Source organism: Danio rerio, chromosome 19, assembly GCF_049306965.1.
Source record: "Danio rerio strain Tuebingen ecotype United States chromosome 19, GRCz12tu, whole genome shotgun sequence".
In the NCBI taxonomy this organism is placed as follows: Eukaryota; Metazoa; Chordata; class Actinopteri; order Cypriniformes; family Danionidae; genus Danio; species Danio rerio.
In genome coordinates, this window is record NC_133194.1 from 28,892,932 (window position 1) to 28,920,196 (window position 27,265).

Below are 27,265 nucleotides of genomic sequence, written 5' to 3' on the forward strand. Positions count from 1 at the left end.
CATAATGAAAGGGTAGTCGATTTAAGCAATACATAAAACACAGATTGTCACATTTTCCATATATTTGGAGTGGTCTTTAAGTGCATGACTGGACTTAGGAAAAATAATCCAAAATAATATGTAAAAGTCCTGTCCTTCGCTTTTGGCTGCACATTTATTTTTCACCAAACTCAAAAACCCTCAAAATATTTAGAATATTCAGCACCATTGCGGACGAAATCGAATACTTCCCTACAATATAGTATATACTGATAAGGACTCTATACTGCTCAAGGAGCGCAGTCTTCTTAACTTTAAACCGAGATCCTGACTCTTTCTGTTTGTTAAAAATCCCAGGATGTCCTAAATCCCAGTAGGGGTTAAACCACGGCATCCTGGCCAAATGTTCTATCCATCGTGGCTTCCTAACCTTCACTATATCATAATTGGCTTCTCTACACTAATCAGCTGGTGTGTGTTGTGCGGTCTGGCACAGTATGGCTGTTGTCACATCATCCAGGTGGATGCTGCACACTAGTGGTGGATGAGGAGCTTTCAACCAAAAATGTGTAAAGGGCTTTGAGTGTCCAGAAAAGTGCTATATAAATGTAAGGAATTAATTATTATATGAAAAACAGTATGCAAGCCGAGTAGAACTGTATATCAGAAGTAATAGTATTCGAAACAAAGTAGGTGAGAAGTACCTGGATGCACCACTTCTCCTGTTGAAATCTGAAATGTACATCTAATGGACACTTTACTCTCCTATAAGGCCATGTGAGAGAATTTATGAAAGGTAGTGAAGTGCAGCTGATGTGGATAAGTCATGTGATAATGATAAATGTAGTATGTCTGAATTCCCTTCATGCTACCCACAATTATACTATATAATCCACTTTTCTAATGCTCATGAAAAAAAATTCAAAACCAAATGTAGTACCTAGTACCTACACAAGTATTATACCATTTTAGATGCAGATTTCATTATTAATGCGGCCAATCTGTTATACTTTTTGTTATTTTTATGTGTAATGCCATATGGACAAACACAAATGCTCATTTTTAAACACTAAAACAGTGTCTATTCACAGTGGGGAAAATTAGTATTGAACATGTCACCGTTTTCACAGAAAACATTTTTCTAAAGGTGCTGTTGAATTTAATTTTTCAACAGATGTTGATAGCAACCAAAGAAATGCATATATGCAAAGAAAACAAATCTAATTAGTTTAGAAATGAAGTTATGTATAATAAAACAAAATGATGCAGGGAAAAAGTATTGAACACATGAAGAAAGGGAGGTGTAAAAGGCAGTGAAAGCCCAGACAGCTGCTGCAATCTCTCAGTGGTTATTCAGCATCTCTTTGCCATTCCATAGTGTAAATTAATATTCACTGCTTCAGTACAACATCTACATTACCAGGATGATGAAGATTAAACCAGAGTGGACATTTCAGCCAGAAAATAGCCCCTTTCACACAGTGATACCGGTAAATATCTGGAAAATTTCCGGAACGACTTTACCGGTGTTTTCAAAAAAGCGCTGTTCACACAGGCGAGGACGTTACGGAAATTTTCCGGAAAAGAGCATTCACACATCCATTCCAAAATACCGGTAAATTCTGACATCATTCACCACAAATGAGCTTTAAATGGCTGCGCTTGTATTTGTAAACATTTGACTAAATTACAAACTCTGTGGATGACCAATATTGTGAACAACTTTCGCAGGATCACTTTCGCATGTCGAGATGTTCATAATATGTGTGTGTGCTGGCGCTCACAGGCTGTTTTCACAGGCACACGCAAAGCTTGAAGGTAAACAAACAACGGCTTATCATAAGCATCTCATAAGCATGATTATTTACACAGTTGGCATTAAGAAGAACATATAAACGTAACCTGACTAACTTCTAGCAGCTAAATGTGTCTGGAAAAATATTCAAAGGCTTTTATTCTCACAAACCGCGCGGACGTAAATGTGTCTGACTGTTGTGATTGGCTAAAGCAGACGTCTCACGTCAGCACAGTCTAGACGTGCACGCGCTTATTACGGCAATCTTCCTTCTGCATTCACACAGCGCAGCATTCCGGCAAATTGCCGGTAATGTTACAACTTCTCTTTCCGGAAAATAGCCAGAACGAATTTACCGGTATTTTCAAAAAGGACCTGTTCACACATACAACCTCTGTATGTCTGTATGTGTGAAAGGGGCTATTGACTCAAAACACAGTCAAGGAAACTCTCAAATGTATTCAGAGAAAGAAAATCAAGCTGTAGGATGGCCCAGTCAATCACTTTAATCCAATAGAAAATACAAAATAAAGATCAGGTTGGATGGACAAAACCCCAGAACCATCAAGATGTTTCCATCCAGTTTAAGTCCAAGATTAACAATGTCATTTTTCAGATTTTATTTTTATTTATTTTATTTTTTTATGTTTGTATAGTTTGGGTTTTTACCAAAAACTGGTTTAATTCCATGTTAACAACTCCTTTAATCCCAGAAGAAAAAAAACAACGTGTTCAATACTTATTTTCCCTGCTGTAATTTTGTTCAAAATGACTGTTTAATACTGTATAACAGTTTTTATTTTTTTTAAATAGCTGAGTTTTCAGACCATATGGAAATGAAACTAGCTCAGCCAATTGCGAGTGAGGATGGGCAAGGACTTTCGTTTTGGGTGACCAATAGCAAACAGGGAAGTTTTTATTAATACTGAAATCAAATATTGCACTTCTGTTGTGACGCCAGTGCTTCTGAAACACATTTCAGCTTTAAAATTATGTGTTATGTCACTCTCTTCTTGTTATTCACAATACTGTTATGTTCTTATTTCAGTAATCTTTTATAAATGCATCTGCAGATTATTAACTGTCAAGAAAAAACAAAACAAACATTAACACATTACGTTTTGGAACATGTAGTTCTTAGTAAAATGATCATGACAGATGTTCCTTGCACAACATGATTCACTTAAGTACATGTTCCTGAATAAATATCTTTTGTTGGTCCTGAAAGTAGCTTCAGACAATTACAGCCATAACCCTGTCACAGAATCAGAGGGAAATTATAGGCTGTTATGAATGTTGTTCAGTCCTCAAAATGTTACGCTGCCTGCAAATCTTCCTACTTATCAATCGAGATACTGTAATTATGAAATTATGTGATTTTAGATTAGATAAAAATTAATGTGTTTGGGCATTTTCAAATGTTTTGGTCTGTTTTATTTCTCTGTCAAAAACACAAGTAGATTTTTAAATATAAATTAAAAATGAATAAAGTATATTTTCAAATTTCCATCGATGATATTGCATCTTGATAACAACTTACAATATTACCATATTATAATGGTCATGTTCAATAGTAATATTATGTTGGTGTAAATACATTATGTACTATTGGGGTGATTATGTGTCTTAATTTAGCCGTACCTTTTTGTGTTCCAGCCAGCAGATTTTTAGTGACAAATCTTATTTTGACACAAATTTTAAGAAAATGCTTATAATTTAAACAACAAAATAAAAAACTCAACGATACACTCTGGGTAAATTTACAACCCTTTTGTTATTTTATAGATGAAAACATCAACCAAATTAAACTGCTTTAAAACTGCATTAGATCTTTTTTTTTTCTTTCTGTTAATCAACATCAGTCCTGATTAAAACAATAAAACTGCTTAGAAAATTACAGGATGTTAACTCTTTAAATGCCAAATTTATAAATTATGTCACTGATTTGGTGGAAGAAAAGCACACAAAATGATGTATTTTCAATATAAAAAGTAATCGTACGCTGGATTTTTACCTTTTATCAAAGTCTCGGACATGTGAAGCAACATTGCGTTTGATGCATTGTTTTTGATTAATTTAATTTTGTTTCACCCTAATTTACTCTTGGTGGCTGTTTTTTGCCCCATTGACTTTCTTTTTAACCACATTTTTTTAATGCAAAACCATGACACCCTATTATAATGCATTTTTGATTGTGGTTGGTTTAACCTGTTGGTAAGAGGTAAAATTAGTCATTTTTACTGCTGATCATCAGCTGGCATCATTAACCCTTTAGATAGGCCTGTGCTAAAAAAAGTTTAGTTTTATTGATTTTCTATGGATTATAACAGCAAATTAAAGTGTGTGTCTGTGAGAGTGTGAGAGTGACCTTAAAGCACTTACCTTGATATGTCTGAGAAAATCAAAATATGCATCTCAGCTCTCAGATCTACATGGAGTAAACAAAAACAAAGACTGTGGACTTAATCATACACCCAGCGCAATAAGGAGCAAGATGTGTTTCCAAGGCGTGTTTTAAAACATTGCAACTCTCATTTTCCCACTTCTGCCCTGTTGTTTAAATAGCTAATCCATTTGCACCCCTTTGTTGACTCATGGGTGTTCTGGTCTGGAAAAGAGGTGTGTTAAGGCTCATTGTTGGCACGTTTCTATTTTAGGAACTAAAATAGACTGTTCAATAGACCAGCTAAAAGCAAGTCTAAAGTCCAGCACAGAGCATGTCAGTTGTGTGCCTGCCTTACACATTGCTTAATACGCACAGGCTGTAATGCAATACAGAAATATCTTTACCAATGAAAAAGTTTACCAGTGAGAAAGTGAAAGTAAAGGTCAAATGACAGAGGCCCATTATCCTCTTGCTCCAGATGCTTTTTAACTGTTTTCTTAAATGTTTTGAAGTATTCAGTTTTTCTCTCCCAACTCTTAAAGGGAATGGGAGATGAGACCCTGATTGGTTGGTTTTCAAAACTATATACTTCTGCGTCAAGCACACGCGTATGCTACAGCACAGCCTATGCGTGGACGCATAGCCCTCATCGTGGCCGTCGAAAAAAAAACAAAACACTAGCAAAGAAACTCAACACAGAGGAACACACTCACTGCCCGCTAGCATTTTGGAAGTGTTATTGCAGAGGAACACAAACAGCGCGCAGAAGAATAAATCCACGGCAACACTCAGGCCATGTGCGTGGGTCACGCAGAAGTATAAGCCAGGCTTTACTCATTAAGAAAATAATCTCAACCAGGGCCGGAGTGGGACTCCTTTTTAGCTCTGGAGTTTCAATCCTTAAACCGGCCCACCTCAGTCGACGACTGACTATATAAAAATAACGTCATTTTCAATTCAGTTTCAAATGACACTAACATGTCTTTTTCAAGGACACAGCTGCTTTAGAACTTCAAATGTTTTTCATAAATTTGAGAACATTAATTCTTTATAGATATCCAGTCCTTTGTAACGGTCGTCACACACACACACACACACACACACACACACACAAAAATGTACCCCTGCATAAGTAACCCAAACAGTATTTTATGTCTTAACACTGAAAATGAAAAAAATATATTATACTCTGGTGAGGTTTGAACTCAGATCGGCGGCGTTGTAACGCAACGTGCTAACCACTAGACCACGATGATTTGAATGTGAATCATCTGATTTTTATTGAGCAGGTGTAATATTCATTAATGTTAATCAATATTCACTAAGGTGCCGCTGTTTGAGGTGGAATGGGGTGCAGCCCGCAGGTTAATGATGATCATCATTAACCTGCAGGCTGCATTTGGCTCACGGGACTGCGAGAAAATAAATAAAAAGAGCAGATCTGCGGCAAAATAATTTACAAAAAGAATGAGGTTATAGTCAAATAAACAAATAAATGAAAAAAGTGCAACTGCTGAGAGTGCAAGCAGGTAGGGACACCAGCCCTCGCGGGCAAAAAACGGACAAGCCCACCGGGAATTCTCCCTGTTCTCCCAATTAGCCAATCCGGGCCTGATCTCAACCGTGTTAGACCATGCACCGTGGCGCAAAGTGAATTTTTTCCATCCTTAAAATAGCAAAAGTAAATTCGGACACGCCTTTAATGCTTTTGCGCCCTGCGCTTTAGACTGTACACCTAGATTAAAATAAAGCCCTGTGTGTTTTTTTGCAACATCAAATGTGTTTGCAGTGGATGTCAATGGGGCAGAAACAGCCACTAACAGTAAATTAGGGAGAATTTTTTTTTTATAAATTTTTTTTATTTTTTTATTTAACAATGCATCAGAGCCAATGTTGTTACTAATCGTTCACATGTCTAAGACTTTGATAAAAGGTAAAAAAGAACATCCAGTTCAAAATTACTTTTTATGTTAAAAATACATAATTTTCAGGGTTTTTTTTCACCAAATCAGTGACATCATTTGTGAACATTTTAATTATAGAGTTTTCTTTAAAATTTATGCATAAAAATTTGAAAAAAAAGTTTTTTTAACTGATGCATTTTACAGCACTTTAATTTAGTGGATGTTTTCATCTCTAACACTACAAAAGGGTAGTAAATTGAGCAGTTCATAAGGGATATTATCACTGTATATTATCATTATTAGCAGGTTTGTTTTTTTAATTGTCGTATTGGAATTCAGCACATCTTAATGCATAATAAATAGCACATTTTACCCCTGAAGCAGGCAAAAACATTGTACAGCAGTATAATCAATTACCTTCAGCAGTGACTCACAAAGCAGGAGCAGGAAATCCCATGTTTTACAGCCTAGGAAACACAAAAGCTTTGCTTCCATTTCAGCTCTTGGAGTGAGTTTCAGCTCGTCAACTTAATAACCTCCAGCCTAATTGGAAATTAAAGTGTCAGATGTTTTCAGGTGCTTTTGCATTTGCATTATATACCCAAGCTCATTCGCCACACAAGCACATTCCGTTCTAATAAGCGGGACTGAATTCTCATTAAGTCTGAACCGTTTTTTCTTCCATCCATGAGTACCCTTAAGGCAGATAATTGAGTTTGTTTATCTTGTGTTTGCAGTGGTGTATGTCTGCTGCAAGTGGGAGACGTTTCGCAAGTTGATGGTGGAGTTCTGGAGGCAGGGTTTTCCTCAGGAGGAGTACGCTTTCTTCTTCATCGACCTGTTTGGACGCAGTTTGCAGAGCCATCCTGCCAGACCATGGGCAAGAGGAGATGCTGATGACAATGCAGCCAAAGAGGCCTTTAAAGTGAGTAATGTGCTGATGGAATAGTAATAATAACCAGATTGAGACTTTAGAGTCTACAGAGAGGGGTCTAGATCAATTTCAGATGTGGCCCAGATGTGTCTTTTTCTAAAACATATTTTGTTATAAATTTCTACAAAATATTCTTTAAAAATCTTTTAAATCTAATTTGCTAATAATGCTAATTATTAACATTATCAATCACCAGCTATTATTGTATTGTTCCAATCAGTGTTAAATATAGTTTTTCTGTTAAATATGCTTATGAAATTTAAAATTATATATTAAAAAAAGTGTTTATTTCAAATAGAATTATCGTTAATAATGCTTTACTATCACTTTTTTAGTTTGATGTGTTACTAAAAAGATCACACAAAAATTAAGACACAAACATACTTTTACATTGATAATAAAAATAAATGTTTTTTCAAACATCAAAGCAGCATAATAGTTTATAAATAAAATGTGTCTTGGCAACATGGCGGCACAGTGGGTAGCGTCGTCGCCTCACAGCAAGAAGGTTGCTGGTTCGAGCCCTGACTGGGTCAGTTGGCATTTCTGTGTGGAGTTTGCATGTTCGTGTGGGTTTCCTCCTGGTGTTCCAGTTTCCCTCACAGTCCAAAGACATGTGCTATAGGTGAATTGGGTAAGCTAAAATTGACCGTAGTGTATGTGTGTGTGAATGAGTGTGTATGAGTGTTTCCCAGTGATGGGTTGCAGCTGTAAGGGCATCCACTGTGTAAAACAAATGGTGGATAAGTTGGTGGTTCATTCCACTGTGGCGACCCCAGAATAATGAAGGGACTAAGCCTAAAATTAATAAATGAATGATGAAATGTGTCTTTAAAGTAATCATGCTAAAAATGTTGCGTTGAAAAACAGAATTAAATTAGATTTAAAGAAATACTCAAATTTAAAGTATAGTTAGTTTAAAGTCTAACAATATTTTACAACTTTACTATATTTATATATTTACTATATTTTATTCTCATGCAGCCCTGACAACTAAAGAAATACATACAGTTGAAATCAGAATTATTATTATTATTTTTAAAATATTTCCCAAATAATGTTTTATAGAGCAAGGAGATCTTCACAGTATGTCTTACAATATTTTTTTCTTCTGGAGAAAGTGTCTGTTTTATTTTGGTGAGGATAAAGCAGTTTTTAATGTTTTTTAAATTATTTAAAGGTCAAAATTATTAGCCCCTTTAAGCTATATATTTTTTTTCCAATTGTCTGCTGAACAAACCATCAATATACAATGATTGCCTAATTACCCTAACCTGCCTAGTTAACCTAATTAACCTAGTTAGGCCTTAGCTTAGTCACTTTAAGCTAAATACTAGTGTCTTGAAAAATATCTAGTAAAATATTAATATATAATAATAATAATAATAATAATTATAGTTAATAGAAATTAACTATTAAAACTATTATGTTTAGAAATTTATCCAAAAAAAATCTCTCCATTAAACAGAAAATGGGGGGAAAATAATCGGGGGGTTAATAATTTAGGGGCTAATAATTAAACTAATAATTCTGACTTCCAACTGTATATGAATAAAAAACAAATCTGGGCTATTCTACAGCTTGATTTTCTTATTCTGAAAGCATTTATATGTTTTCTTGACTGTGTTTTGGATCATTGTCTTGCTGAAATGTTCATCCTGGTTTCATCTACATAATCCTGCTAATATAGATGTTGTACTGAAGCATTAATTTACAATGAGGAACGGCAGATCCTTGCTGAATAACTACTGGGAGATTGCAGCTGCTGTCTTGGCTTCAATGTCTTTTTACACCTGCCTTCATGTGTTCAATACTTTTTTCCTGTGTCGTTTTATTACACATAACTCAATTTGTGAACAGATTAGATTTTCTTTCTTTTTATTAATGTGTTATTTTGGTTGTTATCAACATCTAGTGAAAAGTCAACAGTATCTATAGAAATATGTTTTCTGAGAAAAATGGGGATGTTTTGAATCCTTTTTCCCCCACTGTGTGTGAATATTTAAGTTTATTATTTGACATTTTCAATGTACCAACACAACAATAACCATGTCGAATCATAAAAAAATGCCAGACACTGTCCACAGATTTCAACAGTGAAATGCATAGGCATATTTACTGTGAAACTATACTTGTGCAGGTCTTTGCTTATGGTGATTAGCAGGCAGCTGCAGCTGTGTTTCCTCATTTCAGATCAGACAGATAGACACACACTGAGGAATGTGCTGTGTTTGGCTCAGAGTCACCGAGAAACATGACTGGATGTTTGAGAAATGCGGAAATATGACAGCATGGTGAAGGCTGTCGCATGGCTTCATGTCTTCATGTGGCTCACTGCCAACCCTCACCCCCTACTGAGGCTGAAAATGAACTTTATACAGTACATGTTTATTTAGGCTGAAGCGATTATTTTCTTTAGCTATCTAAAACCTTATTTTTGGAGAAATATGCGTTAGTGTAATTGATGAGATCTAGTGGAAATGTGTGCACGCTTCTATTAAGAGCTCATTTTAAAATGAAAGATGATTACATAAATAATTATTTATAAGACTGATTGAGTCGGTCAATTTCTGTAGTTCGCATTTAAACACAATATTGGTTTTAGCCTACTATGCTATTGTTTTGGAGCTTTACTACAATAAGTTTCCATTCATTCAAGGTTAACACTATTTTTATTTAAATATAATGTACATTAAAGCATTAGATAATTGATTAGTGCTATTTGGTTGAGAATTCCTCATCCTTTGAGGGCTTACTCTGCTCTGATTGGTCTAGTAATGCTTATGTTAGAACTTAAACACCCTTTATCTAAATTTCATCTATGAAGACTTTCTCAGCACTTACAATCATGCTATGAACAGGAAGGAAGGTGTCAGTTTTGCTACTCTGCTCTGATTGATTTGATGGCTAAGTCTGTTTTGATTGTTCTAGTACTGTTTAAAATAGGTGTCAAAAAATAAATACCCTTTATCCTAAATCTGAATTTTACCTATAAATACTTTCTCAGCACTTATAAACACGTGATGACAAGGTTTTTACTGACTTTTACCACATGTTGAGTTTGATTCATTGATTGATTCATTCATACATTCATTCATTTTCATCCACTTTGCTGGGGCCGGAGTGCAGGGGCAGCAGACTTAGGAGTGAACCCAAGACCTCCCTCTCCCCAGACTTCCCTCTCCACAGACACTTTCTTCAGCTCCTCCGGGGAAATCCCGAGACATTCCTTGGCCAGCCGAGAGACATATTCCCTCCAGCGTGTCCTTGGTCTTCCCCGAGGCCTCCTCCTGGTGGGACATACCTGGAACACCTCCTTAGGTAGGCATCCAGGAGCCATCTGTAACAGATAACCGAGCCACCTCAGCTGACTTCTCTCCAGGTAGAGGAGTAGCAGCTTTACCCTGAGTTCCTCCGGTCTGACTGAGCTCCCCACCCTATTTATAAGGGTGCGCCCTGCCACCCTCCGAAGGAATCTTATTTCGGCCGCTTGTATCTGAGATCTTGTCCTTTCCGTCATGACCCAAAGCTCATGACAACAGGTGAGAGTAGGAACATAGATTGACCGGTAAATCGAGAGCTTTTCCTTTCAGCTCAGCTCCTTCTTTACCACAACAGACCAGCACTTCGACCGCATTACTGCTGCCACTGCACCAATCCGCCTGTCAATCTCACATTCCATCCTTTCTTCACTCGTGAACAAAACCCCAAGATACTTGAACTCCTCCACCTGGGATGAGGACTTTCCTCCAACCTGGAGATGGTAAACCACCTTTTTCCGGTGGAGCTCCATGGCCTCAGACTTGGGAGTGCTGATTCTGATCCCAGCCGCGTCACACTCAACAGCAAACTGTCCCAGTGCATGCTGAAGGTCCATGTTCTGTGAAAGTAACAGAACAACATCATGTGTGAATAACAGATGAAATCCTGTGGTGCTCAAACCGGACCCCCTCCAGCCCTGCCGGAGCCCAAAATGAACTGGAAACAAGTCTAACTTATTTCCAGCAATGCGAACCAAACTCCTACTGTTCTAACAGTCCGCCTCTGACCCCATACTCCCAGAGCACCCTCCACAGAATGCCACAAGGGACACGGTCGAATGCCTTCTCCAAGTTCACAAAACACATGTGGACTGGTTGGGCATACTCCCATGAACCCTCGAGCACCCTGGTAAAAATATAGAACTGGTCTAGTGTACCACGGCCTGGACAAAAACCGCATTGTTCCTCCTGGATCCTAGGTTCAACCATCAGCCAGGTCCTCCTCTCCAGTTCCTTGACATAGACTTTTCCAGGGAGGCTGAGGAGTGTGATTCCCTATAGTCGGAGCACATCCTCAGGTCCCCTTTTTAAAAATGGGAACTACCACCCCAGTTGCCCAGTCCAGAGGTACTGTCCCTGACCTCCGTAGAGACATGTCAGCCAAGACAGCCGCACAATATTCAGAGACCTCAGATACACAGGGTTGAGTTGAGTTTTCTCCTAAAATTTCTTCTACTTCCTTTTGTTAGAATCTGGTTAGAAGGGAAACTGTCATTTGAAACTCACATAAATTAATTGCTCAAAAAGGTTAAAGCCCGTATTGGTTTGCTTTACAGAAACAAATCTTCGTTTACGCACTTTTCAAAATAGGATTTGGTAAAATAACAGTATTACCAATTTTGGATTATGGTTATTTGATTTACAGATCAGCTTCAAAAGCTCTCCTCCACAAACTAGATGTTATTTACCATGCAGCAATTCGTTTTGTTAATGGTGCATCATTTAATACTCATCACTGTCAACTGTATTCTTTTTTGAATTGATCTTTTTCTGTTGACTTACAAAACTCCATTGGGCAACTTCACTAAATTTACAGTCACTTCTTAACATTCAAAAATGTGATATGAACAGGAAGGATGGTGTCTGTTTTGATGCATCAATTTGAACCCAAATAAAATAGTAACTGCAAAGTGTATTCGGTTTTGCAGCACAGAAACTCTTCCAGACCTCAGCTACAGTGTTTAATAGACATTTGATGTTGACATAGACAAAGTAGATGTTTGCAGGCAGTCAATGAAGACTTTGAACTAGTATTATGAACATTTTTTGCAAGCCTACATGGGTGTGTGCAGAAAGAAAGCGTGACATCACTGATGACTTTCAGGAAGTTCAGAATTGCCGTTTTCCTCTGGGAGATAATAATTTGATTATTTGCTGAGTCCTAGACTAATATTTGAGAGCACGAAGTTCCACAAATGGTGGCACCATCTGCAGATGCAATATTCATAATATCACAAATTTTGTCTCTCAGAAATGCACATAAGATTGAGTTTGGATTAGGGTTGACATGTATCACTATGCAATAAGGGACAAATCTGAAAATCCTCAGGGACATGTTTAGTGATGCATCAATCTCGATTTCTCATGCCCGATTCTGTTTGCTGATTTTTTTTTACAAACTGGATGGGCCTGGTCTGTACTATGCAGGGTTTCTGGGAGAAATAACAAACTTGAAATAGGGGAGACTCCTGGGAAAAGCGGGAAAAACAAAAACAGCGGGCAGAATAAATGAAAATGAAACTTTACTCTCTGCCAGTAGATGGCGCTTAAAGAACAGCAGAAATAATGTAATTTCCTGGGTTATTGCCAGAAACAAATCTTCTCCTGTGCTATTTATTCATTCATTCATTTTCTTTTCGGCAGAGTTCCTTTATTAATCTGGGGTCACCACAGCGGAATGAACCGGCAACTTATCCAGCACATGTTTTGCGCAGCAGACGTTCTTCCAATTGCAACCCGTCACTGGGAAACACTCATACACTCTCATTCACACACAAACACTACGGACAATTTTAGTTTACCCAATTCACCTGTACCACATGTCTTTGGACTGTGGGGGAAACCAGAGCACCCGGAGGGCACCCACGTGAACGCAAGGAAAACATGCAAACTCCACACAGAAATGCCAACTGACCCAGCCAAGGCTCGAACCAGCGACCTTCTTGCTGTGAGACGATAGCACTACCTACTGCGCCACCGCGTCGCTCTGTGGTATTTAATATTCATAAAATATCATCTAACTCACTGGTGGGCAAACTTGCTCCTGGAGGGCCGGTGTCCTGCACAGTTTAGCTCCAACTCTAATTAAACACACCTGCTTATAGATTTCCTGTGATCTTGAAGACACTGATTAGCTTGTTCAGGTGTGTTTGATTAGTGTTAGAGCTAAACTGTGCAGGACACCGGCCCTCCAGGACTGAGTTTGCCCACCCCTGATCTTAATACACCCTTTTCACCAGACTGTTATGACACGTTTAACTGTCATCATAATCTTAAATCCTTGAAAGTTATAAATATTTTAATATAAAAAAATATGTATAAAGATTTATATGCATTTATGTATTTATTTTATCATTTTTGCATCAAATTAAAAAAAAACTGCAGCATCTATGGTGCTGACAGTAACTTTGTTCTCCTCTGACTGCTATCGTCAGTCTCACCCTATTTTTTCCTTTTTCTGAAAGTCAACACCTAGACATTTTTTTTATTATTATATCATCAAATAAGATGTAAAAAAAATAAAAAATATTTGTTGTATTCTCCCCTACACTGCGCTCTAAGTTTACTCAACTATGACGACTTCTGAGAAACCCCAAAATGTGATAATGATCTATAGCATCTCTTATGGATACATCATCCGCAACTGTAGTATTTTAATATAAACAATAAACGGAACATGGCAGGTTCTGTAAGGGACAAATCAAGTCCAAAATATGGGATGTCCTACCCAATACAGGATAGTTGGTAAGCGAAAAAAGGAATGCCGTCATACCGCCCCATAGCGTTTGTTTTAAAGATGAAAGGCAACCATACATACTTCTGGCTACATAATTCGCAATAAAATGTATATAGAGCTATGTTTTCAGAGCCTATGTTGGCTGTTTTCTAATAAATTGTCCTCATGTTGCACAGTTCAAACAAGAAAAGTTGTTTTGTTTATTTTTTTCGTACTTTCGACAGTGTATCTCACACAATATTATGTCATTGCTTTTCAGTTCATGTCACCAGCATGACCTTTAAGACTGTTTATCTGCACTGGAAGAGAAAAATGTAACCAAATACAGTCTGAAAGCCTGATTTGTTGTGAATTTTGATCTTTGACAAACAGCTCTATTGCACACTATGTGAAAGATGATATTTAAAAAAGTGTAATGTAGCACTTTAAATGTAACCATTTAAAATGTATGTGCAATCAAACTAGAAAATTACATCTGGCACAGTAGATGATAACAATATGAGGAAAAATACATTTCCTGAAATATTTGATACCAAATGTGTGTTGTGCTTAACAGAACTGGGTGTTTAACCACTCTAAGAAACCGCATTATAATGAGTTCTCACACAGACTCAGAAAGGGTCTTATTTACATTCAGTGGCATTAACCAACAGCTGTGGTAAGCTGACATTTACTCACTCGTAGACAGGAATCATTCCATTAGGCTCATGATATAGCAAACAGTTGGTACTGAAAATGATTTCATCAAATGTTTGTATCAGAGGCGACTGTCTTGTTGGGATATTTAGGGAATAAAAGCCATGATAAAGTGTTTTTACTTGTCATCTTCAATGTTTGTTGAGGCTACAGTTCCTTAGTTTAAAGCTACAGTATAGTTCACCGAAAAACAAAGATTTGCTGTTATTTTTCTCACTGTCGGGCCGTTTAAGACGTAGAGGATCAACAGTAGAACATTAAAGAGATTTTTAGACTAAAGGTAACAGTGCTATATCAATAATGTTAAAGGGGTCCTACTTTTTTACAAATGTTTGAGGGATGTACTAGAACATAATATCATGCTTGGTGGTTTATTTGTCAAACTTAATTTTTCACATCTCTCCTCAGCCTGGCAAAAACAGCTCTATTAGTTTCAGGTTTGATGAAGGCCTGTCTTTCGAAAAACAAAATGTGTTGTGACTGATAAGCTGTCCCAGTGCATTGTGATTGGCGTACAGCTAAGATGATGTTTCAATGAAATAACATTTGTTTTGAGTTGAAAACATTTAAATACATATTAGGGCTGTCAAAATTAGAGTGTTATCGCATGCAATTGATTTGAAATATTTAACTGCAGTTCAGCAGTTCAATTTTATTCAGCAACATATTGTTCATGCCCCGTGACAATTATTGGATGAAAATTTGAAGTAAAGAGTGTTTTTTAATGGAATTTGATACCGCATGACGAATGGAAAGAAAAACCTCTGCATTTTGTGACTCGGGTTGTCCTTTAAGGTAATCAGGAATTGCTGGTTACATGGTAGACTCTCAATCAGTATTATCTTAATCATAAAATCGGAGTATTGGTGTCTATGTAAATGTCCTCAGTGAAAGTGCCAGATGATGTTGCAAGCTGTCAAAGACAGCCGATTCCTCTGCCATTAAGTTGATTCCATGCACCCTCAAATGTTTTATTAGGTTTGACATGTTTCACCCCTACACACAACTTTTGTAAAGCTTCTGTTTCACATTGCTGTGTCAAAATCCTTGCTTGTAAAATACAGCCATACTTGAGAATGTTTAGAGATGGTGTGACCAAAGTCCCTGTAAGAAGTCTACATCTTTGGTATGTGCCTTTGATGCACCCCTTAGTGCTTCTTGCGTCCTTGTCACAGCAGCAGTGGCACCAAAATTAGGCATCAAAATGCATATGCTGATTCGATGATTCTGCTTGTGAGGGACTGTTCTCACTCTCAGGTCACATCATTCAAAAGAAAATGGCCACATTGTCCCCCGATAATGTTAACAGATTGGAATGTTTTATCAAATGGCTGAATGTAAAGGATGACTCTGCAAAATTGTTTCTACTTTATAATTCATGTGCTCAACTCTCAGCAATACAACTTTTCAATGAGTACAATTGTTTGTATTCAATACTTTATTATAATTTTCCAGTTTCCATATTTGCAATGCCTGTTTTTGGATTTGTTTTGTTGTCCACTTAGAATCCAACATGGAAATCATTTGTGCTTGTTATTAGCATTGATGTTTTGAAATTCAAATAGCACTTACATGCCTGTGTTTTTATTTCTGCAATAAATATGTTTTTTTGCGAATAATCACTATTAATGGCAAAAAAAAGTGATTAATTAGTCATTTTTTAATCGATTGACAGCCCTAATACATATATGTACTAGCAAGAAAACACATTTATTACATTCATGTTTTTGGACACAGCTAATGATAATAAGTTTACACATAATCTATTGATGTGTATAACAATGGATACACACTATTTACATAATTAGATTGATTGCTTTATTCTTCTCCCAGTTAAACAGTCACTTATTTCCATGTGTTTGGTAAGAATTTAATTCATTTATGTGTTGTAAGTCCAGCAGCTTTTAATCTCTCCACCGCAGTGCAGGCTAGCATGGCGGCGCCCACCTACACCATTGATCACCTAATCTGATCATTATACAGATGCTTACACAACAGAACACTTGTTTTTATGGTTATCTGAGGATCTGAATATCAAATAATGCACAATTTAATCAGTCTAAGCCCAGAATATTGGTGAAGAGGATCATGCAGAGCCTTTACATGCTTAGATATAACAGAAATATCAGACTGACAATGTTATTGTTGTTTTGCCCATCCCTAACCGTTCAATTTAACCGTTCAAGGGAATAATTTAATAATTACATTTGGATGAAAGCAAAGCTTATATTGATGAAATGAGCTGTTCAGTCACAAAAAGAAATATTTTTAAACTAAATATCTCTCTTTAGAGTGGACTTTTAAGATTTTGTGACTTTGTAGTTTTTTTTATGCATAAGCATAAACTCTGCACAGACTAACATTCAAACTGTGGGAAAAATATATAGCAGGACCTCCTTTATTTTTTGCACAGAATGATTATTTCAGCTCATAAGCATTGGCAGTGGTCAAAGATCCTGGATTCAGCTAATAATCATTATAATTTTATACTCTACTGAAGAAAAAAGTCACAAATATCTTGGGTGGTTTGAGGTGGTAAATTAAAAGGAGATTTCATTTTTTGCTGTATTGTCTCTTTAAAGTCATCAAAAGTGATTTAAATTTATTTAAATGTACACATAATCATTTTTATTTATTTATATGTCCTCATAATCTCTAATCAGTAACATTAATTTAGCCTGTCATTCAAATGAAATTGCAGCACTTAGCAAATTATAACAATCTAATCAATTCTCCATGGGCAAAATCAAGTCCCACCAAACATTTTGTTTCTCTTTTGAAAAACCATTTTATTTAGATTAATAAGATAATATGATACAGAAAATAATGCCAAGGAAATCAGTGTCATGCCAACTTCAGTTAGCAATCAGTGAGGACTGGTATTTGCCAGCTTTTTTTCTTAACTTCAGAGTTGCTGGTTTGAGACTTGGCTGGACCAGTTGGCTTTTCTGTGTGGAGTTTGCATGTTCTCTCTGTGTGGCATGGGTTTCCTCTGGGTGCTCCGGTTTCTCCCACAGTCCAGAGACATGTGGTAGTTTTAATAGTGTGTATGCATGTTTCCCAATACTGGGTTGTGGCTGAAAGGGCATACGCTATGCGAAGCATATGCTGGATGGAATAGTTGGTGGTTTATTCCGCTGTGGCAAATGAATGATTGAATAATTTACTAATGTTACAAAACTTTTCAAGACATTAATGAATATTTTTTGTTGTTGTTTTACTTATAATTAAAGACAAACTCAAGTCATCTTTATTTCTATGGGGCGTTAAAGAGTCAAACTTGCATTGATTAACAGGAAAAAAGATAAAAAGCCATAACAATAGTTCACTTTGTAGGATATATTTGTGGTCAGGTAAGAGAGTAGAGGTAGAATGCTTTTAAAAGCAATAATGAGCTCTTCCATATTAGACATTAATCATACTATACCATTAGTATATTACCAATACATTATGAGATATAAAAATAACAATATTAATAAAACCACAAAACAAAAAGTGTAGCCCTTGTTCGCAATTTGATTTTAAAATGAACCCTTTTCACAAAACTGTCATGATGCTTTCGGTCATCAGCATCTTAAATCCTTGAAATTTATTAATATTTAGATTTTTCAAAAACATATGTACATTTATATGTATTTACAAATGTTTTATATAATCTGCATGAAATTACAAAAAAAAATAAGGATTACACCTTATGCGAGGTGTTTCTAACACAGTGTATTTGATGTTGGACAGTAAATTTGATGTTGTTCTCTCCTCTGGCTGCCGTTATCACTCTCCCATTCTTTGCACTCTAAGTTTACCTAACTATAAAGATGTCCACTGCTGAGAAAGCCAAAAATGTGAAAAGGATCTATTGCATTCCTGTCAACATTGGGATCTAAATATAAGAGATATCAACCGTTGCCGCCCCCTTCCCCATCCCACCATCCCCCCACGCCGGAATCCTGCTATTTTTATATTTATTTCATAATGTTTTCATGCCTAAATAAAATAAAAGCACAGAACAGACTCACATTTAATAGCAAGTGGCGTTCTATGGTGGTTCGGCGGTATGGGTTATAGGTATATGGAGGATGGGCTCTTTAATGTTTATTGCCACCCATCATAGAAAGATTAAAAATATCATAGAAAGATTAAAAATATGGGAGAAATACAGGAAAATACCTTTACGGGATGGTAACGGAATAGAATTGTAAAATACGAGAGAATCCATGGAAAAATGGGAGAAATTGGGAATTGGGTTAGTTTGGTTCATGCACTCCCACGACAAATACAGTCAGTCCAGATGTTCCAGTCTAATCGCTGGAGTTAATCCAAATAGACGACAGCAGTGCATCAACTTAGCAGCCATTCACGTCTTTGCATCTGAAAGCGTGAGATGCGGTGGCAAAGAGCTTAGAATGAGCAAGAGGCGACACTCAATAGAACGTTCCATTGCAACAGCAGCGCCCAGCAACAGCCTCGGATTCCGCCATTTTGGAGTGAAAGTGATTGGCTGGATATCATTACTGTCGCAATGGCAAGCAGCTGCTTTGTTTTTAAAGCTGACATACAACCTAAAAGACGACAATACAACACTTACTATCACAATCATCAGCACTTTTAATAGTTTATTTAACAGACTTATAATATGCTGTTGTTCTATTGGAGTTTTCATTCCAAAATGGCCACCGCACCCTCTAGTGGGTAATAAAACTAAACCCAAATAAAACTAGAGTATCGCCTCTTGGTCTTTCTAAGCTCTTGGCGGTGGTCAGTTGTTCCACAATATTGTCATTGTCATGTCAACTTGGTACACAGAAGCACAACTCCTGCTGATTGGTCCACTGTTGTATAACTGACATTGAGTGCCACTGCATGTAAAAGTTTCATCTGTTTTATCTTAATACGCCATTGAAAATTGTAGTGCTCATGTGCGAGGTGCAGAAGACACAAGAGTATAATGATCATGCACATTCATTCATAAACCACAATTACATATAAAAGCAATGTAAATATAAGGTTCTGTCTCATCTCGTGCTTACGCATGTCTGAATCCTTTCTCTACACACACACAAGATTGAGCCGTTATTGTACCTCACACGCTGTTATGAATGAACTTCCAGTTAGTGCTAGTATCTTCATTAAAAGAGATTTCAGATTTTGCTGAATCTATGCACAATTGGTGTTTTAATGTTGTTAGGAAAGAGTTGGGCTCAACCTTTGAAAGTTATATAGTTTATTACGCAGTCTAATTCTAAAATTTTATTTTTCAATACTTAGTTTGTTTTGAACTTTTGCATCACAAGTACAGTAGCACTCTTTAGCTCCAGCTCAAAATAAACAGTAAAGCAAGCACTGGCTATTGGTTACAGTGTTATTCCTGTTATACCTATTGAACTGTGACCCCAAAACCAAGGCGCATACAGTACCAAACCATAGCCTCCATGTACCATTAAACCCATACTAAAGACAATAAATAAAAATACTAAGTTCTTTAAAATACAAGTGGTACTTCAGATGTATTAATGCCTCCCACAACAAGCAACATTATTTAAGCTATTGCCTGTGTGTACAGTGTAATAAAGCTCGTCGTATGTAAGTTTAAGTTTCAGGTTTGCTCAAAATAAACATTGATAAACAAGACAATCTTTTCAAAAGCTCTTGCTGTAAAATAATTAAATTTATGTCACTGTAACGATTTCTAGCTGTTTGGTCTTTCTGTGCTATTGAAAAGCCAGCAGACACACACTGTTATTATCAACGTCAGCTTCTATTATCCCCATCCACTTCACACAAATCATAATTTGTAATACACAAATCTAAAAGTCCTCCGAGAAGGGACACAAAGTGATTCGTTGTGGTGGCTTTTTTGAGCTTGAGCTTTTGAGCTTTCATTTGATATCGATTCACATAGATACATACATGTATATCCTAATAAACGCACTAATTCTTTAGATCTAACCTTGTAAAGTCTAAAATACCATTTCATGTTGATGTGCATTTGATTCTTTTAAATTATTAACATGATCAATACTTTGCTGAAAAATGTGCAACTTCTGTATTCGATTTTCTGTCAACAATTTTTATTTTATTTTTTTATTTTTTGCCTGAAGGCCTTGGAATACTTCAAACAAAAACAAAGTGGTGGTATTTCATAATTTTGAACAACATCAACCAAAACCAAAGTTGAATTGTTGAGTTGAACATGTCTGTGCATAAAACAAATGATTTCTAAAAGGGTCTGAAGTTGAGAAATGAAAACTCCCTTGGTCTTTAAAACATGTAAGAGTTCATTGTGCTTTAAAAAAACATCCTGTAAGTTTTACAATAAAAAATACAATTCAATCCATCTATACTCAATGATACACCACCAAAATAATCTTATATTGAAGCTATTCAGCTAAAATCAACAGGTTTTGAATGTGTTTTTTTTTTCTGAATGTAGTAAATTAGTTAACTATTAGTGTGGCTAAACCATTGAGATCAAGTCACATTTTTGCATCCATATCATATATTTCAAGATGTGTTTTGACAGTTCATAGCCACCGTACAAGCAAAAGTCAAAATCCAGAATGCCGTCAGACACGCAGCTCAGAGAACTTAATAATAATATGCGAAATACACAGATACAGATTATAAAGACAGATTGTAACAGATGATTGCAGAACAGCTTGACTCTTGTGTCAAACCCAGCCACTGACATCCTGAAATCAACTTTGAATCTCTTAGGGTAGTCCTTCAGCGCTTTGATAAGAAGGTGGAACACTCCTTGTTCTCTCTGCATTCTAATAAAGATTGGACAGAGTGTTTATGCTTCTCAAAAGTGAACCACAGCATCCAGTCATTAAGGAACTTTTAAATTAAAATATTTAAATGTATTAAATTTGAAATATTCAAAAGGAGTCACAGGATTGTAAACCATTTTGGCTGCATGGCACAATAAACGTGCTATATAAATGCATATTACATTACAAAATCATTAGCTAATCATACTACCGGATGTTTACTTTTTACTCTACAACCCATTGTTAGTTATTTTCAATACATAAATTATCAATAAAATATTTAAAAAATCAATTGGGACTCTATTCTCATGTTGATTAGGGCAGGGGTTTTCAAACTGGGGGCCGCGGCCCCCTGGGAGGCCGCCAGATGGCGCTAGGGGGGCCGCAAAGACATTTTAGATGAGGGGTAATCAATGGGCCCACATGGATAAATTTTGTGTCCCGCATCATTCTGAAGGTAAATATATTTTTTATTATAATTTGAGCTCAAAAGTACTGCAAAAATTAAGCTTTATGCTTATGTCATTTAAATGCAGGTGACACTTTTGTGACACAGGAAAAGAAGCGCAGCGGCCCGCCTCTGTGCACGGGGACTTTTATTGAATAAGCGCTTCGGGCACTTCCTGTGATTTTTGGCGCTTGTCTGCTTCACCTGATGGCGTTTACCTTTCACTTACGCGTACCTCTTTTAAGCTAAACAACTAAATGAATCCTCAGGTCTATTTAACTGACTATATTTCAGTTAAAATACATGATCAATAAGAACATTATCGGTGGCTGAAAGCACTACCCTGTTTATGGCTTGCGTTCCTAACCGATCAGCTGGGTGCTGCGGAGTGCGCGCCTCTCTGCGCAGGCTTCACTCATAGGGAACAAATAGCATTTTAAAGACACGGCACAAAATTGCTCATCGTCCACAGTGCGACAGGCTTCACACTTTGCATTGTACAAATATCAGACGGTCCTCTTTGCAGCATGGCAAACAAACATATTAAAATTGTAAAGCAAAAAGTGCTGCAATAACAATGAATGGAGCTGTCATCACATCAGCGAGTTCTCAGAGTTTCACTCCTGTTACACTAATGACAGCTGAATGAGCTCTGCAGTGGACCTTTTACTCACATTGGTTCATAACTGGATGATTAAAAAAAAACTAAATTGTATACACCCTGAGTAAAACCACTATAGCCTATACAAATTATAATCTATCTGTTTGTGTTATGTTTTAGGGGTAATTAATTGTTAAATATTAAAATGTATTAGTGCTCTGTATTTAATAGAGCTCAATATCTCAAAAAATATTTATTTATTTATATATTATATATTTATTATTATTTATTAAATATATACATATTTATTTGTGTAACTAATTTAAATGTAATGTTCAGTATTATTATTAATAGAACACACTGGTATGAACATTTTAAAGTCAGCAAAGCTTCTAAAATTATGCAAAGTAAAACTTGTGGCTCTTTGAACTAGAATTGATACCCAATTCTAGATTGCATTTAGGAAATTATTTTTTATCAGTGTAAGTCAGGATTGTCGACCTGAGTAAATTATGATGTGCACAAAAAAAAGAAATAAAAATAAACAAAACACACTGAACCACTACAGCCTCCATTGTAGTATTGCTAGTTACAACAGTACAGTTAACTGTTAACAGGCTGATGAATGACAAAACTCTTTAAAACTTTAAAGCTTTAAATCTTTAGATGCATTTAGACTCTCAGCTGTAAGGGTAAATACAGAAGAATCTAGCTGTGCATAGGCAGAAAAAAAAAGCATAAAATGGCATAAAAACTGTGTAAAGTGACGACTCGTACACAAAATATGGCTTGATGGAATCCAGTGAGAGCAGACCACAATGAACACTGCGCATGAAGATTTGATCAATAGATTTAAGCACTGAAACCATGTCAACTCAACTAACATCTTTCAAAAATTAATCCAGATAATGAATAATATATAATAATATAAATGTATTGAATAATACAATTAAAAAAAAATTTAAGTACAGTTGTTAATTTGAGGGGGTGGCGTCATTTTTATTTTTTGGGGGTCCCAAAACAAAAACATAACCTATGTGTATCTTTTACTTTAAGCCTAAATTTTGTCTTTGTGTTGAATACCCACAGAGTGTGAAGATCCTGACCTACAGAGAGCCTCAGAACCCAGAGTACAAGGACTTTGTCTCCAAGCTAAAGACAGAAGCCATGGATATGTTTAACTTCAACGTGGAAGATTCTCTGGTAAGACATCTCTATTAGTGACTTTTGTTTTTCATAAGTAATGAAGCACACAATGTGTCAATGTACCAATCCATAGTCTTATTTTGTTTTTGCAGTAAGATTCCAAACAAACAAACAAAAATAACCATAGTACTTAACAAAAAACTGTAAACAAGAATGTTTATTTGTAAATTCCAGTATGCAAAATATATATGAAAAGACTTAAAAGAACTTAAGAATCCTTAAAAAGACTTTTTTTTTAAAAAAAGGTTGTATACATAAATAATAAAAGAATACATGCACTGAACAGAATTTGCAGAATTATTCAATCATACTTTTGCTCTCTTTATTAAAATGAATATATCTAGTTTAATTTGCAAGTAAGTTATTATTTATATCATTATTAATTATGTAAATTCATATATCAAATAAGTTAATATAACGTGCACAAGTATAGTAACTCAAACTCCAAATTTGTACTCGACATTAAACCCATCCATATGCACACACAGTGAACACATACCCAGGGCAATTGCTAGGGAGCAGTTAAGGGGTCAGGGAGTTTACTGAGGGGTCTCACTTCATTCATGGTATTGAAGGTGGAAGAGAGTACATTACCCCCATCTATACTCCCTGCCGGACCTAAGACTCAAACCTACAGTATAACCTTCACATTAGTAGTCCAACTCAATAACCCTTAGGCCACAACTTGGCTTGAGCAGCAAGATTCTGACAATATAAAAACTTTGGATAAAAATATCATATCATCAAATATGCTCGTTCACATGAGTAACAATCACACAGTATGAACTATCAAAGACGCAATCTAAGAGAATCGCTGATGTGTTGCTGATATCCGTGAGATATTTGGCAGCTGTCTGCGATTTGAATCAATGAGTGAAATGAGTTCTGATTGAAAACAACATCTGCGATTACCTCAAGCCAATGAGAAAATAGCATCCACTAGTATGGGTACCTGCAGGCCAGCGGGAGTTTGGGGGAGAAGTTAAAAAACGCTCATTTTAAGTCTGTTTGGACCCAAGAAACGAAGGATAAATTACTGTAAATTTGGCAACATCAGTGACGTGACTACTTTGAAAATCATGCCGTCTGAACTCGCCACTAGGATTGGTATAAAAGAAAACTTTGCCGGTTTTAAAACCTTGACTTTTCCAAACCGAAGTAAACCTTGAAACTGGTTATCATCCCATGTTTAGCCAGAACAATTGTGGTAAGAAAAGAGGAAATATAAAACTAAATATATATATACAGCTGACCTCTATTTTTTTTATTTTCTACAAATACAGTTTTCAGAAAGCTATGCCGTAATTGAAATAATACATTGCTTCCCACACATAGACTTTACTTTGGCTGGCCCCCCATCTATATTAATCGCTGCCCAAGTATTTTTTTTTTAGAATTTGTAAATATTGTTTCTATTTTTACCAATATTATCATCCTTTTACACTTTTTTTTGTATCCACCAAAGATTACCAAACATTTGCGTTCGATTAACCAGTGGAAAATCTTCTCTTGCCCCACACATTTCATACTGCTCATTGTGTATGTGCGAGAACTGTCAACAACACTTTCTCAGACATTCTGACGTGCTCTGCAGAGACCTACAGAAATTCACTTTTTTAAAGCTTAAAAATGCATTCGGTGACAATGGCCGGTGATTCTAAATCTCCTAAAATGTCCACGACATTTTGACTTTTGCTTACATGAGCTTATTTACATTTCCAAAAGCATTTAAGAAACTAGATAGCCTTGAAAATTTGGTAAAGCCTTATATTGATTGTAAACAGATTTTTAGGCATCATCTCTAGAGACTAAACCTCTGAAATGTGATTCCTGTTTTGAAAATCATTCCTGATGACTTTGTTAGGACCACATGGTTCCCATGTTGAAGGAATGTTAGTCTAGTGCACATACAAGACCCCAGTGACTTTGAAGCTTATGCAAGAATGAAAACGGTTTCTCTGGCTACTCCCAGACACAGTAGATGTCACCCTGTCTTTATGGATTACAGCTGCACACTAATTCTCAGTTCACCTTTGGGATGTTTCATATTAAGAATTACCCTAAACTTCAGACAATATAAATGAATTGTGCCTGCTGGCAGCATTGCTAATTTTCATGCTGTTTGCATTGTTCTTGAACCTAGTTAATTTGAGGAATTATGGAAAGCAGGGAAAGTCACAGATTTAAAAAAAACACATTGTTTATTGCTATTTGCATGTAGTCAGTTCATCAGCATGCTAACAAGTTTTTAGTGGTACTGTGGATTTTGGAAGATTCAGCAAGCAATTTAGGCCCGTTTACAAAAATAAGTTTTAGATTTAAAATGGCATTTTGGATCGAAAACAATCCCTGTCCACACTGGAATTTCACCTAGCTTTTCTGAAAATATCTCTATCCACACTATATCTCCTGACCATACGCACACTCTGGCATGCACTGCAGTGTATGTGAAGGTCTGAGCTCCAGGCAGTTAGCGGGTTTTTTAAGCACACCTCCCCAGATGAGAGCAGTGCATGGCAGACAGTTCATCAAGGATGTACTGCTTGGTTACATCTCACTATAGTTGTTAAGCGTGATATTCGATTTATCTTGTCTCTATCTAATGACTCTTTGGTCTTTTGAATCTATTATTTATTCTCAGGTAACGTGTTTTGGCTGAGCACAAAGATAAGTTACTATATTAATTTGTGTAACCGCGTACACATTTGACTGATTGCTTGCCTTTCTTTCCTATATAGTATAAACGTATTGTACATTATACTTTTATAATGGTCATTATGGATTATTAAAACTGATATTCAGCAGAAGAGACAGGGTCTGTTTCGTGTTTTGAAAATGAAAGGAGGCAGTTATGTTATAGGCTCTGGTTTGTTATTAATATGCAAACATTGAAGATGAAGATAATGCTTTTATAAATATGTAACTACAAGTGGCTTTAAGATTTTTGGTATCTGTTAAGTTGTTAATATCAAAATGAAAATAGGCAGTTCCTTACATCAGGTTTTCATTTTATTGTTAAGATAGTGAAACAACGTAGCCATTGTGATGTGAGTGACATTATAAAGTACACTGTTCCCTTTGAAGATTTACCCAACGTGTCTTTTGGAGTTTGTTTTCTATAGCAAACTTGCAAAGTCTAAACTTACAAGGAAAAAATGTGCAAATATTTGCAGCCATGCCTCCGTTTTCAGATGTCTCTACTTTCCCCCATCCACATTGATGTGAAGCAGCAGCGTAAACACCTCTTCTGTGTTTCCAAAATGCTCCATTTTCTGGGCTCGAAAAAACTCGAGGTAGTGTGGACGCAAGGCGTATGTGTTACAAAACTTATGCTTTTTAAATCTGAATCATATTACTGTAAATGTTGCCTCAGTCAACAGTAAAACAACAGAAACTTTAACAGTCAGGTTTACTGTATTGTGATTTTGCAGCAGCACTCCACTATGATACACCACCACTGATTCTTTAAAAGTCAGAATTAGTGGGCGTGATAATATGCATGAGCATGTGTTTGATTCACCATGACGAGGAGTGGGAAAATATATATCTGAAAAAGCAGGAGTGATGCAACAAACTTCAATGACCTGCAGCTTTCACACTACAGACTGAGAATATAAGCTGCAGCATCAAGTGCCAGGCAAAACATATGCTGTATACAGCCACCTACCAGCATGAGCCTCAGGAAATACATTTGGATTATAGTATGTCCATTTAAATGATGTCTGTTAGGGGTTTAATTCCTACAGGATGTCCTGGGGACATGTGTCAC

The 27,265-nt window shown here is 36.2% G+C and overlaps 1 protein-coding gene across 4 annotated transcripts in view; it reads left to right on the forward strand.

The window, feature by feature from the left end:
* The window catches only part of npr1a (natriuretic peptide receptor 1a), a 237,606-nt gene that overhangs the window by 85,593 nt on the left and 124,748 nt on the right, over positions 1–27,265 (forward strand). For all 4 annotated transcript variants that reach the window (XM_073930933.1, XM_073930934.1, XM_005170050.6 and 1 more), the window contains 2 exons: positions 6,802–6,989; positions 23,380–23,493. In XM_073930933.1, coding sequence (XP_073787034.1) covers positions 6,802–6,989; positions 23,380–23,493 — 302 coding nt within the window. The remainder of the gene's footprint in view (positions 1–6,801; positions 6,990–23,379; positions 23,494–27,265) is intronic.